Genomic DNA, 18,640 nt, shown 5'->3' with positions numbered 1-18,640 from the left:
TCAGCTGGTCCCATCTACGCTACCCTTCAGCCGGGCAGGAACCAGCCCCAGTGACAGCACCAGCATCGACGGATGCTTTGACCCAGCCGAGAAACCTGAAATCCCCATGCCGCTAGCTGCTCTTTGGGCTGTTTATGCACCTGGGGGGGGGCAGGGGGATCCCGGCTGTGCCAGGCCCCTCTGGCTGGGAGGGGGAATCTGGCGGCTGCAGAAGAGCTCAGCTCAAGACAGAAAGCGACTGTAGAAAGCCTGGAGATAACAGATCCATGACATGGGAAGTGTCGCACTGAGGTATTATCAGCAGGTCCCATGCTGCACGGCCCTTATCACAACTCTCTCTAGGTCACTGAGGGACATGTATCTACCGGAGCACCCCCCCAACAGCAGCCCAGCCTGGCACGAAGCAGGGAGGTGGGAGGCCTGAGACAGCCCTAGCCATCGGCTGAAAGTGTGTGTGCAAGAGTGTGTGTCTGAGAGAGTGTGAGTGTGTGTGTGAGTGAGCAAGTGTGTGAGAGTGAGCGAGTGTCTGTGAGTGTGCGTTAGCAAGTGAGTGTGAGTGACTGTGAGTGTGTGAGTGAGCAAGTGTGTGAGTGTAAGTGAGCGAGAGTGAGCGAGAGTGTGCGAGTGTGTGGGTGTGCAAGTGTGTGTTAGTGAGTGAGAGTGAGTGTGAGCAAGTATGTGAGTGTAAGTGAGCAAGTGTGTGTCTGAGAGAGTGTGAGTGTGTGTGAGTGAGCAAGTGTGTGAGAGTGAGCGAGTGTCTGTGAGTGTGCGTTAGCAAGTGAGTGTGAGTGACTGTGAGTGTGTGTGAGTGAGCAAGTGTGTGAGTGTAAGTGAGCAAGAGTGAGCGAGAGTGTGCAAGTGTGTGTGCAAGTGTGTGGGTGTGCAACTGTGTGTTAGTGAGTGAGAGTGAGTGTGAGCAAGTATGTGAGTGTAAGTGAGCATGTGTGGGGCAGGGCAGGGGGTTGGATAATGGGGGATGAGAGAGGTGGGGTACAGGACCCCTTTCTCCCCAGCTTTTGGCTGGGCAGTCAGCACGATCTAGTGAGTGGGGCCCTGAGGGGGGCTCTGTTCCCAGCTTTGCTGGGGTGATAATGGGCAAGTCCTTTCCTCTCCCATCTCCTCCCTGCCTGTGCATGCAGAATGCTAGCTCTCTGGGGCAGGGATCGGCGTGCAGCCCCTAGCACATGTCCCTGCTTTGGTACAAACTGGAGGATTTCGGGGTGGAGTGGGCTGGTGTGTCCATGGGCCGGGAGCAGCTGGCTCGGCAGGTCAGGAATGGGCTACAGAGCCTCTTGCCCCCAGGTCGCTGGTCAGCAGAGACAGGACGTGCTGCGCGCTGACCTCCACCAGCTATACTAGCGACCGCAGTCCGGCTTCCGCTTCATGCACAGCCACCGCATCCAGCGGGCTCGGTGCAGAGACCTGAGCAAGACAAGCTGGTGCTGGGGGGCCCGTCCGGGGCAGAGCAGGGGGCAGAGGGGGCATTCGGCTCCGAACGGGCCCCATTTCCATCCCCAGGGCTCAGGGGCCAGCACCTTTCTCCAGCGCTGCCCAGAGTTTGACGCGTTTTTATTACCCTACAAAGCTAAAGAACATTCCTGGGCCGGATCCTGCCTTCCACGCTGCCCTGGCGCGAAGGCAAGGGACCCGCTCTGCCCCGGGGGGGAGGAATCCCCTCAGCACAAGGAACAGAGACTCCAGGCTGAGAGCAGCACGCCCAAGGCCCAGCCAGAGCGCTGCCGAGCTCCTGTTTTTGCCATCTCCGAAACAGGCACCTAGAGGCGTTAGGGGTGAATGTAAATTAGCTCCAAGGCTGCTTTTGCAGGAGCACCAATAAAAGGGGGGCGGTTTAAAGCCCCGGGGTCCCCACCAGCCCTGGCACTGGACAGAGTCTGGCTCAGGCAGGGGCGGTGGGGGGGAGGGCAAGGCCCAGCTCTGTACAGTTTTACTGCTGCAATCAGAGGAGAAATTCAAACGCGTCCCTGCTTCCTCTGGCGTTACCTCAGGATGCGCTCCAGTCATGCTAATGCATCTGGACTCATTTACAGGGATGAGAAAATGTTTCCAGGTTTCCCACAAAGTCCCATTAAGATCCCAGTATGACTCTATTTTTAGAACCCTCATCAACAAGGCCTCTGAAAAAACACAGCGGCATTTGGCATTCCGCTCCAGAAAGCCCTTAAAGGGCCCGCGGCCACTCAGGCAACATTTTCCAAAATGCCTACAAGGACTTAGGAGCCATGACTTTCTGTAAGACTCGGTCCCAGATTTTCCAAGGGGTTTATGCACCAGGTGGAGTTTATAAAAGTGCCCAAGTGAGTTAGGTGCCTAATTCCCACTGAAAGTCAAGGTTAGGGGCCTAACCTGCTTAGGGGGGGTTATGAATCCAACTAGGTATGATCAGCATCTTCAGGCACCTAAATCCCTTTGGCAATCTGGCTTTTCTGTGCCTAGATCACTTTTGAAAATGGGAGTTCAGCTCCTAAGTTACACAGGAGCTTTTGGAAATTTGAGCCTTTGTGACTCCCAGAGCCTAGGGAGAAGCGGGTCAGTAGACACTTCACCTGGGCAAGAGTCCTGTGCAGTCATATGTTCCTGGGCCGCTGATTCAGCTAAGCATGACAAGCCGGATACAGTACAGGGAGCCAGGCGCAGAGCTTGTCACTCCAGTGGGAGCAGGCCCAACATCTGCCAGGGAGGGTTTGCCTGGTTGCCTACCAGGCACGAAATTCACCTGTGGGCAAAGGGCCCCGCGTGGGGTTCACAGACCCTTTAAATTCCACAAGGCTTAAGCCCTGCGAGTCCCCTGCACTGGCTCCTCCAGAATTTAGAGCACCACAGATCCTCTTGACAAGCAACAGCTCCACAGCCAAGGGTTCCCCAGCGAACACTGCAGCCAAGAAGAAGAGAAACTGACTCACAACTAGCTAGAAACAAAAGTGAAACCGACACCACCTTCAGCTGGGGCGGGATGGAACAGAACCAGAGCGGCCTGCCCTGAGCAAGAAGAGCCCTTCCCTGCAGTCGCCCATCGGCAGATGTGTACGTTACACATGTGATTCCCTAGCGCCGCCACCCCAACTCCCTTGTCAGCTTCACAACCAGGCACAGACTCTACAGCTGGCACCAGCAACTCTGCCCAGGGCAGTGGCAGAGTGAGTGCCCCCCTTGCTGGCTGGCATGCTGCACGGATCAGAAGGCACATGATAGGGCCTGGCTAATTCTCCTCTGACTTAAACTAGGGCCAGATTTGGACGGCTGCATGAGCCGACCGCCGTCTTGGCCCAGACCTGGGGAGCTCCCGAGCGAAAGGCGGCATAAGCTAGACAGCCAGACTGAAGCGCTGGGGGCTACCAGGGCTGCATCTGCACAGCAAGTGTGGAGTCTCAGAGCCCAGGCCGAGAGATGCCCCCTCCCCAGGCCTCAGGCCCAAGCTGCAATGTCTACACAGCTGTTTGTAGCGGGGCACCTCCGCTCCTCCGTGCACAGCTCGCCTAAATGCACACAGGCCATTAGTCCTGGCTAGTACCATGACCGGGGTCAGGCCCGCAGGAGCCAACTGTCCCAGTGCTGCTCGGCTGGAGCAGGGCCCAGGATCTGTCCCAGGAGGACTGGGGCTGTCCAAGGCGGGGGGTAGAGTCAGAACTAGGCCTTCTCCCTCCACACCCGTCTCCAGATACAACATGCGTGAGCCTCATTGGGCTTGCTCTGCAGACAGCTCGAATGTCATCTTAGCGCTGCTCAGTTCCAGTGTGGGCAGCTATCACCAGCAGTGACCCACACCGGAGCCTGCCCAGGCCATCAGCTTCCTTGGTGAGTCGCGGCAGCCGCTGGAGGCCAGGCCCGGCGAGTGGATTAAACCGCCTCGCACCCGGGGCTTGTCTTCCTTTTATAAGCATGCTCCACAAACTGGCTTCTATTCCAAAGGGGTTCCAGCGGCACGGGGGTACCGGTCAAAGGGGAACTTGGCAAAAAGAGGGGCAGGGCTCGATGCGGACAGACGTAACGCAGCCAGGCAGGGTAGGACGACCTGGACTGTAGGCTGCGAGACAGGCCACTGTACGCAATCAGCCGCTGCAGCGTTGTCACCGTGTGCTGTATCCTGCGCTGGCCGCAGGCCCAGAGCTCAGCTCCTCCTGCTCCAAAATGCTAAAGAAGATTCTCCGCTAGGTGTTAGGCGCCCAGGGACTAGGCCCCATAGCTACACAGTGCTGATTCTCTCCAGTAGGGGGCAGAAGTGCACACCCTGCGCCAGCCAGCTCCTCATGCTGCATTCAGGAGTGAACCCGAGGGGTGAGACCTCCCCCGTTGCCAAAAGGCCGGAGCAAAGCCTGAGCCAAATGGAAGCTGGGGGTGGGAGGGGCACAGAGCTCATCCTCCCAAAGCGGGCCAGTGGTGAGGCCGAGTGGTGTAGCAGGTTGGGTACCCGGTGGGGACTCAGGAGCCCGGGGTGCTAAGCCTGGCTCTGCCACTGCCCTGCTGTGCGACGCTCTGCAGGTCATGTTTCCTCACCTCCTTTGCCTTGTCTGGGCAGAGGGGAAGCTCTTTGGGGCAGGGACTGTCTCTCGCTGTCTGCATGTCCAGCTCAGAGCACAACAGGGCTCTGCACTCAGGGCTGCGGCAGTAAGAAGCCGGAGGAAAAAGAGACAGCAAGGAGGAGAAAACGCGTGCCCAGTCTGGGACGTGGCTGATCCCTGAGAGCCAGGAAAGGCAGAGCAGAGAGCAGGGGAATTTCCCTTGCTTTTCCTACAAACTCTTCTCCGGGTGCCATTAAAGAGATTTGTTTAATAAACTCTCTGGAGAGAGGAGCAGGAAGGTGGGGTGGGCCTGGAGCCAGCAGCTGTGCTCAGACATGCCTGGTTCAGTGGTTCCCGGCCCCTTTGATCATCACCCAGGGCAAGGCACAGCTCTCTCTGGCTTCCCGGATGCAACTGGAGGGTGGGGATTTGCCATCCCTGGGATTGTCAGAACGCCCCAGCCCATGGCGCGCAGCTCCCTCTCCTGGGCTGTCCCGGGGCTCTGTTCCGGCCCCGGGAAGAACAAACCAACACCCGGCTCACCAGCAACTCGCAGGCAGGGGTCAATCAGAGCAATTCTGGCCTGAGAACCTCTTGGCCCTAGACCAAGCCACATTTGGGGAGCAGCAGAGACCCCCAACAGCAGGCCGCTATGAGAATTCAGGGTGGGCGGCCTACAGCCCACCCCCTCCATTCATCACCAAGCCATCTCACACACTCACACGGCCCTTCCTGTGCACACCCAGTCGGCTCGTCTCCTCCCTTTCACTAATTTACACGCACAGTGCTACTGGCGTGTGCCCAGGCATTCCCACGCACCTCTGCCTCCCCCCTCGGACAAACACACAGCTCCTCGTGCGCACACGCACACAGCCTCGCACACCCAAGCACACTGTCTTGCACACACATACACGCTCGTGCACGTCCCCCCCGGCACACAAACACACTGACACATACACTCTCTCCAACACCCGTCTCGCATGCACGGCCACTTCCATCAAAAAACCCTTTACTCTGCACTTTTCAGCAGCGCCGCTTCATTTGTATGCACCCCGTGGTGCACACTAGCCCAGGCGGACAGGTTACTAAAGGAGATTTTACAGCCATGCTCAGAGAGGTTCACATTACAGTTCTCTCCACTGTCTCACTTTCCTTAATCCCGGGGCGGGGGGGGGGAGAATTGGGGGAACGGGGGGGGCAGCATGAAGGTCCCAACTCCAGCCAAGCAATGCTGATGATAAACCTCATCCATCCCCCTCATCCATCTGTAGTTTCAGCCTAGTGCTTTGCAGCAAACGCCATGGTTGGAGGCTACCGAGGAAAAGCTGGCAAGCCACCAGAGTTACCCTCCCAGGCCGCAGGGGCACGGCTGCTGCAAAGATGGGAGAGGTGTGGGGCAGTGGGGAGGGCACCCCCTCCCCCCAAAAAATCAGTGGCCAGGCAGGCCTGGTTTGGTTCCGTGAAAGAGAACAGGATGAAAGCGGGCAGAGTCCCCAGCTAAGCTGGCCGGGAAATGGTTTCTGGAGCTGTGAAAAATTTAGACAAACTCAAAAAAAGGTTTCCCAGAAATTTTTCATCAATGGTTTGTGGGCGTCTGTCAAAAATTGATATTTCCCCCTCTTTTCAGCCACTAAAAGGGGAGGCGGGAATTGCCTCCAAACCAAACATTTTTCCATTTCTGGGTGCCAAATATTTTTGGGTTTCAGTTGTGGAATAAAAAAAGGTTTGGTTGTTTGACTTTTCTTTTACACTTTCCCTGCCTCGAATACGATCACATTCAGACACAGGCCGGATATTCTGGCCTTAGCGCTAATTGCAGATGGACACTGGCAGGAGACGGGGAAGCCATGGTTTAATGCACTTTTAGAGAAACAGCTGATCAATAAATCAATCCCCGGCGCAGTATTTTCCACACCACAAAAATGGGCTCAATCTGTGTTACACCCGGGGAGCAGGGAGCACATCGAAATTCCTTCCTAGGGCTTTGGAACAACTAAGGAAGACGCTGGTTTCCTAACGGGCCACCCCGTATTTCGTGCTGACTCCGGCTGGCCCAAGACGTGGGGAGCTGATCTGGCGTGAGGAGGGGGCAGAGCGAGGATGGATGAAGGGAGCTGCATGGCTCTCACTCATCCTCGCACTAGCCCCTCCTGGGCCAGCCGGAACCGGGCTCAGCACAACCGATGGAGTGGCTCGTCAGGAAACCAGCGTCTTCCTTACTTGTTCCAGAGCCCTAGGAAGGAATTTCGAGGCGATCCCTGCTCCTCGGTGTAACGTGCATTGCCCCAGCTCAGTATGCTGGGTGCACTGCCCGGCTCCTGGCTGGCAGAATCCCAGCCCCTCTCTCTGTGTTTCAGGGAGTCCAAAGACATCAAACCAAACAGCAGCACAGAGCCCCCTCCCCAAGCTCCCTGCCCCGGGGCCCAGGAAAGAAAACAAAGCCAATAGGACCCTCCCTGGCAGAGGCCTGGGGACAGGGATCAGCCATGCAGGATAACTGAAGGTCAGCACAAGGGAAGTGAACTGTCCTCCACCTGCAAACACGCAGCTCCGGGGAGCATCCCGGGCGATGGGGGTTATCAGGGCACGGCAGGGGGCGGGCGCTGATCTCGGCTGTGTTGGCGTAAATCCGGAGTCTCTCTCCAGGGGTGATTTCTGCCAGTGCCTGGATCCAGCCTGCTGCTCCACCAACCAGCCTTACAGGGCCTGTATAGATCAAAGCCAATGTCATGACTGGCGCCTGGGGAGGCACGGGTGCCACCATCAGCCTGGTCCGGAGAGGCGCTGAGCACCTCCGGCTCCATCCAAGCCACAAGCTAGTGGCTGTGTCTCTGAATGGATCCCAGCAGGCTGCTGAGACAGGGGAGAGCATCTGATCTGGTGGTTCCTTCTGACCTTAAACGCTGGGATTCCCCAGCCTAGACACCCGCCCAAGCCTGAGAAAATCTCAGGCTGAGAGAGAGGCGGAAAGGCGGAGAATTCAGAGCAGCAGAGCGGGCTCAGAAAGTCAGAACGATAACGCCCCCCTCCCACCCCTTGGTGTAACTAATACCCAGTACCTCCTGGGGCGATTCTACAAGACAAGCTGCAGGCCCCTTTTGCACCCAGGCTGGGAGCGGTAGGGCTGGTGGGGGGGCGAGCGATGTCTCTGCCGACAGACACACGCTCGTAGCCTGGGAGCTGGTGGCCCTGGCTGAGGGAGTCGTGCTGACAGCACGAGACCCGAGCGTCCGGCTCAGTCCGTGTGTGAACAAAGTGAGAGCAGGATCAGCAGGGAACTATCCCCGCAAGGGTTTCGCTGCTCACCCTAACACGCGGCCATGCAGCCATGCGCGTGGATAATTACTGACACTCCGGCATCGCCCAGGAAGAGGCGCAGGAGGGAGCAATCTGCTGGGGTTGGAAGTATTTCCTTTGCCCTTCCCGCCCCCCAACTGACCTCCTGCTGCTTTCGGTTCCCGTCCCCCTGTGTAACTGCAACCACCATTGCAAGGGGTTCAGAGTCTCGCTCTCCAGCGCCCAGGCTGTACTGGAGGAGATGAGGAGATGCTGCAAACCAGAGGCAAGAAAATCGAGTGTCCTCAGAGATTTGGGCCAAACAAGGGCAGCTTGGGCTATTTGGGGTGTACGGGAGGAGAGGAACCGATAGGCTGGGTGAGAGTGAAGGAGGGGGGAAAGGACAGGGGTCTGGAAAACCCAGCTCCTGACACGTCAGAGATGACTGAAATGCACCCCCATGCCCCTCTGGGAGGGTGATGCAAAAAACACCAGAGCTGCTGCAGCCTCCAACCGCTCGGATCTGGTGGGGTAAGGGGGAGAAGCCAGTGCCAGGCCGAGCCACCCCAACTGCTGGCTGCCCTGCTGGGCGTCCACACCCCATCGCACAGACAGAATCCCAGCGCTTCTGGGTAAGGGGGAGGGAAATGAACAGGGACAAATTAATCCATTGGCCATGAGTGAGACGGAAAGATTCCCAGCCCACGTGACACGGGAGAGAGCTGAGAGCCCCAGAATAAACTGACGTGATTTACTCTGGCGCTACACAGAGAATCAGCTACCCACAACTCCAAGGGAGTCGGCCGTATCCCTGGTGACAACACAAACCCAGAAAGGAAAGTCCCAGTGGCTTGTTTGCCAGGCCGGATCTGCCAGCTGAAAAATTATAGACTTATAAAATGCATGGGGTGGGCGTGTGCGTTCAAAAAATGTTGGGATCAGAAATAGAGGGCCTGACTCTGATGATCTCCTTATAATTAGAGAGGGAATCTGAGCCACAAAGTTCAGCCCCAGGTCAAAACTCGCCCAAAGTTTGGAGAGGGAGTTTGGTTTTCGCCTCTTGTTCCAACGGGGTGAAGTTCCCCACTGTGCATTCCAGCATTCAGCGAGCTGCTGAGGTCCCACCGAGACCTCAGACCAGGGCTGGAGCCCTGCATCGCCCCGGCACTGACTCTGCATGTGGCTGCATTTCACCCCCAGGGTCTATATGGAAACCGCACGGACAAATGAGATGCACCAATGAGATGCGATCGGCCGGGCAAATGTCACCAAAGTTTTTGTGTGTTTGAATAAAGTCACGTGAGCTCAAGTCATCATCGTCCTGGGGGTAGGGCACTAGACTGAGGAGCCAGGAAAAGGGGGTGCTGTGAAGGGTTCAGCCACTGACCTGTTTTGTGAACTTAGGTACATTTCCGTGCCTCGGTTTCCCTTTGTCTGTTTAGATTGTGAGCCCCCAGGAGTAGGGACGTTCTCACCACGTGTGTGTAAAAGACACAGTGGTTGGGGTCACTGCAGTGCTAGAATACCGTGGATAATAGCATTCCCATCTTCAACTCCCTTTCACAGCACCAGAGTTTGCAATGAAGTAAACCCGCTGGGCTAGTCCAGTGGCATCACTGCCCACCAGAACGGAGTTCAAGGCACCAGGAACAGGAGAGGACAGGGACTCGAACTCTCTCACCGGAGAAGAATTAGGCTGGGGTCTTTAAATAGCACATGGACCCACCTCCTTTTTAAAGGGATCACTCAAGAAAGTCTGGCAAGCCCCCCCACACACACACTGCGCTTGGTTTTACTGGGTAAGTATCAGGCACTTCCGCTCTGATCGTCCCTGGCCTTGCTGGAGACAGGATGGCCGCTTGCCCGGTTTTACGCCAGACGGGGTCTCCTTTGGGCTGCTCTGTCCCCTCTCTGGTACCGGGCGATAACCAGACATGGTTCTGTCCGGTATTGGCCAGGGGATGCCCTTTGGAAGAGTGCACTGCTCCAACTCCACCAGCGTGACCTCACGCGCACCGTGCATAATAGGCATGCTGCTGGGGGCGGGGCAGGCAGGCAGGGGTGGGAAGTGCCGAAATGTCCGGTATCGCAAGAACGTGGAGGCCTTGTTAGGATGCGTCTTGTACCCTCTCTACCCAGGGTGCTCAGTCTTTAGCAAAGACTGGAGTTCACTGGGGGTGAATCAGACCAAACCAAAGCCAAAGGCTCCATCTCACTGCAGAGCATCCGGAGCGCTCGGCGCCTGGGTCTGAGCCTTGCCTGGGTGTGAGCAGCCCTGCTGCAAAGCCCTACCCAAGAGGTTGTCCCCTCGCTGGCACTGCGCTTTCCTCACGTGTTGCTAGGACGTATCCCAGGGGCTCCCTGCTGCAGTGAGCAGAGCTGCTTGGTGATTCCTTCCCAGCCAATTGTGGGAGAACCCGTCTGTCCTACTGGGCACAGCGGGGGACTGTGGGCAGGCGTTGGAGGACTAGCAGCACAGAGCGGTTTGGCCTCAGTCACATTGCAAAGCGGTTTCCCAGCCTGAGTCAGGGCAGAGCCTGAACTCTGACCCACCCTCCGGCTGGGCGGCTCAGCACAGGGCTCAAACACCACCCCCCTTGGGGGAGAGGAGTTTTTTTGTGGACAGGAGCTGGGTAGGGGCAATGCCAGGTTCAGAGCCTGAGTTAACTCGGCATTAAACCGCCTGCTCTACACACGGCACTTTTCCCAGTAGAGCAACATCGGGACTGTTACATCTCACAAGCCCTGGTGTGAGTGCGGGTGTAAAGGTGTCTTAGCCCTTCCAGTCCAAGGTAACTGTGTCCACACTGGGGGCAAGGAGGTGGCAGATTTAACGTGCACCTGCATAGTTACAGCCGTGCACCTACAAATCTCTCCCTCGCTCAACAACCCGACTTCCATTTATGCACAGACTATTCCACACTAGACGGGACCTGAGCTTCTCATGGAAAAAAACCAAGGAGAACACACAACAACTTCCAGGCCCTCTTTAGCCATCATCTAGATGCAAAAGAAACGGTGCATTTCTCTGTTCCTCAGGTCACCTCTACACTTCCAAAGGTTTTGAATCCAGTACCCAGCTATAACACCCTAACATTCCTAATCCAGATCCTGATTTCACTGCTTGGGACCAGCACTAACTGAACTGCCAGAGCCTCTGGGAAGAGTAAAAGTGAGCAACACCAGGAAGCGATGTCACTGAGGCCATTTGAACTACAGCTCCCAGAATGCTCCTGTAACCAGCATGCCCTAAATTAAAGCCACAGACCATGTTTATCAGCTCCCAGCGCCCTTAAAGAGACACTGTCAGGTAATTCAGGCCCGACATTGAGATTTTGTTTATTAAAATCGCCGATTAATAGAAATCCTCTCTTGATTATCTCCCAAATGTCATTGGAAGCCGTTTTTTTAATTTTAATGTAATCTCCCCACCCGCTCTTTGCAGCTCAGCAACCCAAACATTGCAGTATGGTGCCAGCACATGAGAATCTGAGGAGTCTGTTTTCATTGCCAGGCTGAGCAAAATGCTGCAAATAAACCAACCGCAGAAAGGAGGAAAAGAAAATTAGATGCCTAACATTAATTATTGAAGGGTATTTTGGTAACCCAGATGAGGGTTAATAATTTCATGTATGGAGCCCAAGTCGGCTCTTAGTTATACTGTGTGAGTCCATCGGAACTGATGCAGTTTGTAAATCAGAATCATATCGGGCCACTGGTTTTAAACAAACAGTGTCCAAAGGGGGTAACTAAACAATCTGTGATGTATTCCGGAGGACCCGACTCCCCGGAAGTCAACAGAATTTCCCTGGGGGAGCTGAGAGAGGAAGCTAGCTCCGATGCACAGACACACACATATACAGCCATGCACTGAAACACGCAGTGCAAGACCCTGCTATCTCCATGTTACTGATCCAACCCGTCCCTGCACCCCACGTCTCCCCAGCTCCGGATCTGAGCTCCCTGCAGGCTCTGTTGCCTGCTCGTATCCGGGTTCATAAACTGCACTAAAAAGGGGATCTATTTTTACCGACCCAGCTTTTAAAATTAGACCAGACAGAAGGAGCCAAATCTCTGCTAAGCCACTGCAGAGCATGAGGGCATGAGGGCACGGCTGGGAGACATGGCCGAGACCCTGGCCTGCACGGTGGAGAACGGGCACAGACAGTGGGAGAACGTGACATGGGCGAGAGAATCGCAAAGGTTACATTTAAAGAAGGGGCCCATTGTTTTTCCCAAACAATGCGCAGCAGATGGGAGAATCGAAAGTATGTTGCAACCTTCCCCCCCCCACACACACACAACCCACGAGTTCCTAGCTAGTTACCCCTCATGGTTCAGCACATGATCTGAGATCACTGCTGGAATTCACTGCCTGAGCGGCTGTCTCATCTCCTCTGACCTCCCCTTGTGAAGAGGTACCAGGGCTCCTCTTTTTGAATACCTGAGGCCGAGCCCCGCAGGGCCCTGGAGCCAAGCCAGACAGCACTCTCAGACCTGGGCTCGGAGCCACCAGCCCTGCCAAGTCATTTTCCAGCACAATTCAACTGAGGTTCATTTGAAGTGAGTTTTTCAAGGCACTCCCTCTTAGGGGACTATTTTCTTCACGGATACCCACACCCGGGGGAACCTGGTGCTCCTCCGCCTGACGTCAGGGTAAGTCAGGTGTGCTTGGGCTGAAGGCATGAATGGGCCCAGCGGGAGTAAACCAGCAGAGCCTCAATGTGAGTGGAGCTGGGCATCCGACCCCCTTCACATAAGCCCCCACATGGGCTGTGGAAGGAGGACAAAACAGCACAACCACCAAGCACATCTCCTGTCCCTCCCCCACCCAGATAAAGACCTAGCCAAGGGGTGTGGGGGAGAATTCAAGAGCCGGGGGCTCAGAAGGTGGGGGCTTATCAAGTGAGACTACAAGATCATGTGGTTCCCCGGGCCAAGGTCAATATCAGAGAGCTGTAGCAATGACACATGGGAAAGCCCGATTTCACCTTTCCACACGTCCATACACACCTAGTTCAAAGCCGCACTGCTCCCCACACAGGTGCTACGTTTCCTTTTGACCACATACTTCCCCCCATGGCTCCTACCCCTTGGGTGATGCTGGGCAACGACCTCCTTCTCTGGGAGTTTAAAAAACCCATACAGGGCTCCCCTGGTCAGCGGTTGCACACGGTTAGTTCCCTGGATCTTCCCCAGAAGCAGAGGTGGGTCCACCCAAGACCCGGGATCCAGGCACCTCCAGACTTGCACCCGAATGCAGATTATGGCCCTGAACTTCACTCTATTCGTCTCTGAAACCCTGCAAGCGTCTCCTCAGCTCTGCGACACCAAACGTGGGACCAAGACCGGAGACGAGCATCCGGGAGACATGACCAAACCCCTCTGCAGAAGAGGAAAGCGCAGCTGATATGGATTCCTTGATGTGGGGTAAACCCAGAGGAAAAGCCTGTCCCAGGCCAAGAACTGGAATACCAACGAGGGAGTGAACACCAGAGGCCCAATTCTCCTGCCCTCCAGCATGGCAGGTGCTGTACACTCCCCAGGCACTGGTCACTGACTGCACAAGGGCCAGAGGTGGGAGCTGAAGCTGCCGTGGCTCGATGCAGGAACCCCTGGGTGGATTCTCTGGCCTGTGCTATGAAGGCATCAGACTAGATGATTACAGTGGTCCCTCTGGCCTTAAGCTATAGGAATCTTCCCCAAGAGCATTTTTCTTTCCTTTTTTTTGGGGGGGGGGGGGCGGGGGAGAGATTGTGATTTGGTGCCTCTGATGGATTTCAAAGGGGAAATATTCGCTGCTCAGAAATAGCTTTAGGAACTCAGGGTAAGAGTTCATAGAATCGTAGGACCGGAAGGGACCTCGAGAGGTCGTCTAGTCCAGTCCCCTGCACTCAGGGCAGGACTTGGTATTATCTAGAGTTACCCCTGGCTGGGACAGTCCTACCTTGTCTGCAAACCAGGGGGTGGATGGACTCAACCAGAAATAATAATAAATAATAATTAATCAGCAGGTTACATGCTTTCTTGCTTCTGCAGGCTGAGCGTGTTGCACACACTAGGGGCTCCTTGCATTAATAATAATAATTAATTGCACTCATAATAAATTGCTCATCTAAGGCACCTTCCAGCTGAGGATCTCAAAGCACTTTGCAGTTATTAATTTAGCCTCAGAGTTCTCTCTCTCTACTCCACGTGGAGGTAGGTGACTATCACTGCCCCATTTTACAGATGGATAAACCAAGGCACAGAGGGGAGGAAGTGTTTTGCCTGAGATCACACCCCAGGAGCCAGTGGCAGAGCTGGGAGCGCAGTGCATTAACCGCTAGCTCACGCTGCTGTCCGAGGAGATAGGCATGAACCTGGGTCTCGGTGGAGGGAAGCCCCTAGTCAGGGAGAGAGAGCTGGACCGTGTGCAATCGCGTCATCGTGCTTCTGGATCGGAACCAAGCCCGGCACTGCAGAGCCCTGGCCAGCGCTGCACTAGGCAGAGGTGCCAGGGCTATTTTAGTGCAACACAAGCCTTGGATGAGCTCTGGCAGGGAAGGGACAATCCCAGAGCTGCTGCTCGTCGAGGGGACTTTCCTGGCCCACGAGCGAGGGCAGAGGGAGCTGTCTGCAGGGAGCCCTGCAAAGCCCAAACCTGGGGCAGGTCCACATTGCAGGGAAGGCGGGGGGCAGATGGGGGTTTGGCGTATTCTGGCAGCTCCCCAAGCCAAATGAGGCTCCCTGCTGGGCAGGCGTGGGAACTTCTGCTCCTGGCTTGTTTCAGTCTCCTGACACGGTGGGAGAGACCCACTCGATGGGCACAATTGTTGTCCTTGCTGCACTGGGCTAGTGGTGACTGACAGGCCACTACTAGCCCCCCAAGACATCTGGTCCCTGGCAAGTGCTAACCTAGGAGGGGCTGTCTAGGGGGCGAGGCATGTGCATGGGGAGAGGAAGGATGGAGAGAAGGAAAGAGCTGCTGGGTTAAAGATCTTTAAGGTTAGAAAGTCGGAACTGAGGAAGCACCACATTTAATGTCACTCATGCAGCCTTAATTCTGCAGCCTCTCGCATGTGTTTAACTACGTGATCGCACACCGTCTAGGCTCAATAGCCGTCTGTGAATCTAGGCCCTTCGTTTCCAGCCACAGGCCTGTCCCACTGCAGCTCCAGAGAGGGACAGGACACACGCTTTGCCAGCAGGCTACACAGTGCATGGCTGTGGTGGGGTATCAGGCTTCTCGGGTTCCCTTCCTGGAGCGGTGAGCAGAGCATGGTCTAGTGGTTAGAGCAATGATTGTAGCCAGCAAAGTCAAGCACACAGATTTGGCACCTTCCTTCCCAAAGGCAGCATGGCTGAGTCAATGAGATGTAGCTTTGGCATCTGAGACCCTTGGGTTCTATTTCCAGACGCGGCCTTGTGCAAACTCAGTTACCTTATTTGCAAAATGTGGGGGGGAACGACTGTCGCCTGGCTCCTGGGGCAGGAACCTGAGGCCTGTCTCAGGAATTGCCCAGAAATACTAAGGCCAGTAAAAGAGGCGAGACCAAAACCCAGGGGCTTCTCTCCCCCTTTCTCCAAGAGACACAGGCAGGTGGAACACGGCTGCAGTGTGCACGACACCTAAGACAGGGGAGGTGAGCCTGCTCCCGGGCACTGCCTCCTGGGTGGTCAGCTAAGCCGTAGGGATCCTCCTGTCCCTGTGGCTTGTCTGTCTCCCCGTGGGTGCAGATCTGTGGGCCCCTACCCACACCCAGTGCAGGGGGCAGCATGTGACCCTGATGTGGGGGTTGCAAGAAGGGGAAGCAAGAATCAGGTTAAAGCCACAGGAAAGTCCAGCCCTAGAGGGACTGACTGGCAGACGGAAGGAGAGGCAAGCGGGGTGTCTTGCTAGTCTCCTGCCCCACTGACATCACCCTCCTTCTGGGGGGCAGCTGGAGAGCTGAGGGGCTGGAACCCCGGAGCAGACCGAGCCTTTGGTCCTTGCCCTTTCTCCTCCTCTCTTTTCAGTGGAGCTCCCAGGCCTAGAACAGACCCTTACAGTCACTAAGGAGCAGAGGGAGGAGAGATTCAGGGGTAGGCAACCTATGGCATGTGAGCTGCTTTTCTGTGGCACTCACACTGCCCGGGTCCTGGCCACCGTCCGGGGGGCTCTGCATTTTAATTTAATTTTAAATTAAGCTTCTTAAACATTTTAAAACCGTATTTACTTTTACACACAACAATAGTTTAGTTCTATATTATAGACTTCTAGAAAGAGACCTTCTAAAAATGTTAAAATGTATTACCGGCACGCGAAACCTTAAATCAGAGTGAACAAATGAAGACTTGGCCCAGCACTTGGGAAAGGTTGCGGACCCCTGATTTCGCTGGAGCAAGTGGGCCCCGCAGCAGGGAAAGGGTCACTCAGACGCAAAGGGACGGCTGGCTGCTCAATAATTAAATAAATATCAAAAATCAATATGGACAGAGCAAGCGATCCAGCCTCCCCCTCCAACGTGGCCCTGCCTCTGCAGAGTTTTGGTGGAATATGCAAAGAAACTTTCAAGCGAATATTTTATTCACAAAAAGAAACCGCACAAAGCACACACTCAGAGAGCCCACAAAGGTAACACACAATACAACCAGGGAATATTCTCTCCTGTCAAATAACACACGCAACACCAACTGTGAAGAGAACCTAAAAGAACACCCACATACCATATTGCAGCCTGTGTTTTATAAACTAACACACACAACACAGGGCCAATATGCTGTGATCTAAAGTAACACCCGTGGTCAATATGTTATAACCCAACGTAACACAAACCCACACAACAGTCCCAGTGATCCCCTAAAACAATACACAGAGAGGGACTATTTGATGACCTAGAGTAACACAATGCACAACACAGGTAGTGATCTTTGCCACCCCCTTTAAAATAACATGCACACAAAATACACAACACCCAGAGACTATTTTATCACCTACAGTTACACAGCCACCCACAATGAATAGGTTCTCATTTAAAGCAACACATGCATAATCAATATTTTAATAACACAAACACAATATACACCAAGAAAATATGATCCCTCAGAATATCACACAACACACACCGTGAATATTTGTGACCTACAAGATACACACTAGCCAAGGTGCACAGATTATCCCCTAAAATAACACACACAGAGACACACAAACACACACACACGCCCATGTGATTCCAACTTCGTACAAAGTTAGATCATTTCGAAGAAAAACTGCCCCCATCGTGCCCGTCCCCGCAAGCCCAGGCCTGGGGTGGGGGGACATGTGCCGTTCGCTGCAGAGGAAAGTTTCCCGTGTATTACTGGGGGGGGGGGGTTTGAAAGCAATTAGTTATAGGCCGATTCTTTCCCCTCTAAATGCCCATGAAGGCAGGAGTGCCCCGAGGCGAGCTGGCTGCGAGCTGCCAGTCGCTCTTTTAAATTACACACCAAATGCCCCCCTGCCCCCATCTCCCCAAATGCCCCCCAAACCCTGCAGTCTCCCTGCACCCACCCACCTCCCGCCGCATGACAAAACAACCACCACCACCACACTGGCACCCCTGCGAACAAACCAGCCCCAGTGAAAGTGAAGGGGGGGGGAATCACTGGACAGAAAAAACAACCCCCACCCTAATAAAAACAGCCGGCAAGACCCGAGCGTCATCCCCGCTGCAGACAGCCCGGATCTTTACACGCACCAGAAATCCCGCCCTTTTCTTTAACTGTAAAACTATTTTGCACTAATGGTGGCAGAGAAATTGCTCCACCGACAACCCCACCGATCTCCGCAGAGGAAGCCAATCTCCCTGTCCGCATCCCGGTTTCCAGGAGCAGAGCCAGCGATGAAGCAGGGGCTTGGAGGGAAGCAGCCGGAGGGGATTTGGGGAGGGGGGAAACGGGGGGCTGTTACCTGAGTTAAGCACAGAGGAGACGAATACATCCCGAGCTGATCTGGGAAACTGACTAACTGCAGCAGAGACCCAGGGCGCAAAAGTTACTGAGTCATTTCGAAGGCTGTAGCAGTTTTTCCCCGTCTCCTTCTCCGGAATCTCTCTTCTCTGGGGATGGACCGCAGGCGGGAGGGGGGGTGTCGGGCGGGACCCCAAAATCAAGAGAGAGCGAAAGAGCCAACTTTAAGAGGGAAAAAAATCAACCCGAAATTTAAGACGAAAAAGACTCATCCTCACCGGGGGGCGGGGTATAGATCTCCGACCCCCCTACAAGATCCCCCCCCAAATACAAAGTGGAGGGGGGCAGAGGGGGAGCGATCGGGGAAGTTAGAGGGAAATTCGCTCCAATGGAGACACGGGCACCAGAGAGAGAGGGAAGAAAGAAATGAGAAAATGAAAAAAAAAAGGAGCGAGGAATGGAGTGACGTTATGAAAAAGCCCATCCCAAAATATTACATCCCATTTAAAGATGCAGGATCCCCCTTTTGGCTGAAAAGGCTGCGCCGCTGCAGGGCGAAGCTGGGGTGGGAGTTGGGGTGGGGGCAGAGTGGGGAGATGTGGGGGAATGCCTAGGTTCCGGCGGGGGGGGGGGCACACAAGGTGGCTGGGAGATGCCAGGGCTTGCGGAGCGGGTGGACAGAGCCCATAGGATCAAAACTGCAGATTCATATTCGTCTGCGGGGCAAGCGCCAGTGGAGACGCTGAGGATTGAACCCCAGTGGCTGGAGGCTCTGGGGAAGTCACTGTGCCAGGGATGGGGTGTGTGTCACACACACACACAAACACACACACACACCCGCGCGCAGCCCGCTCTACCCTCGAGTTTCACTCCTTGCTGCTAACACATTGTCAACTTTAGATCTAGTAGCCAGACAGACTCATGCGTCTTCCCCCGGC

General features: G+C 55.1%; 1 protein-coding gene across 10 annotated transcripts in view; it reads right to left on the bottom strand.

Moving 5' to 3' along the window:
• Positions 1 to 18,640, bottom strand: part of NFIC (nuclear factor I C) — a 153,145-nt gene that overhangs the window by 131,098 nt on the left and 3,407 nt on the right. For 2 of the 10 annotated variants that reach the window (XM_030540745.1, XM_030540746.1), the window contains exon 2: positions 17,704 to 17,851. The exons of 7 other annotated variants lie outside the window; for them this stretch is intronic. In XM_030540745.1, coding sequence (XP_030396605.1) covers positions 17,704 to 17,733 — 30 coding nt within the window. In that variant the 5' untranslated portion in view covers positions 17,734 to 17,851. Of the gene's footprint in view, positions 1 to 17,703; positions 18,515 to 18,640 lie in introns of those variants that run through there. One more of the 10 variants, XM_030540744.1, reaches the window with a different exon arrangement.

The sequence above is a fragment of the Gopherus evgoodei genome, chromosome 22 (genome assembly GCF_007399415.2).
Source record: "Gopherus evgoodei ecotype Sinaloan lineage chromosome 22, rGopEvg1_v1.p, whole genome shotgun sequence".
NCBI lineage: Eukaryota > Metazoa > Chordata > Testudines > Testudinidae > Gopherus > Gopherus evgoodei.
The sequence above is the reverse complement of the archived record's forward strand: the minus strand, read 5'-3'. Positions and strand labels throughout refer to the sequence as shown.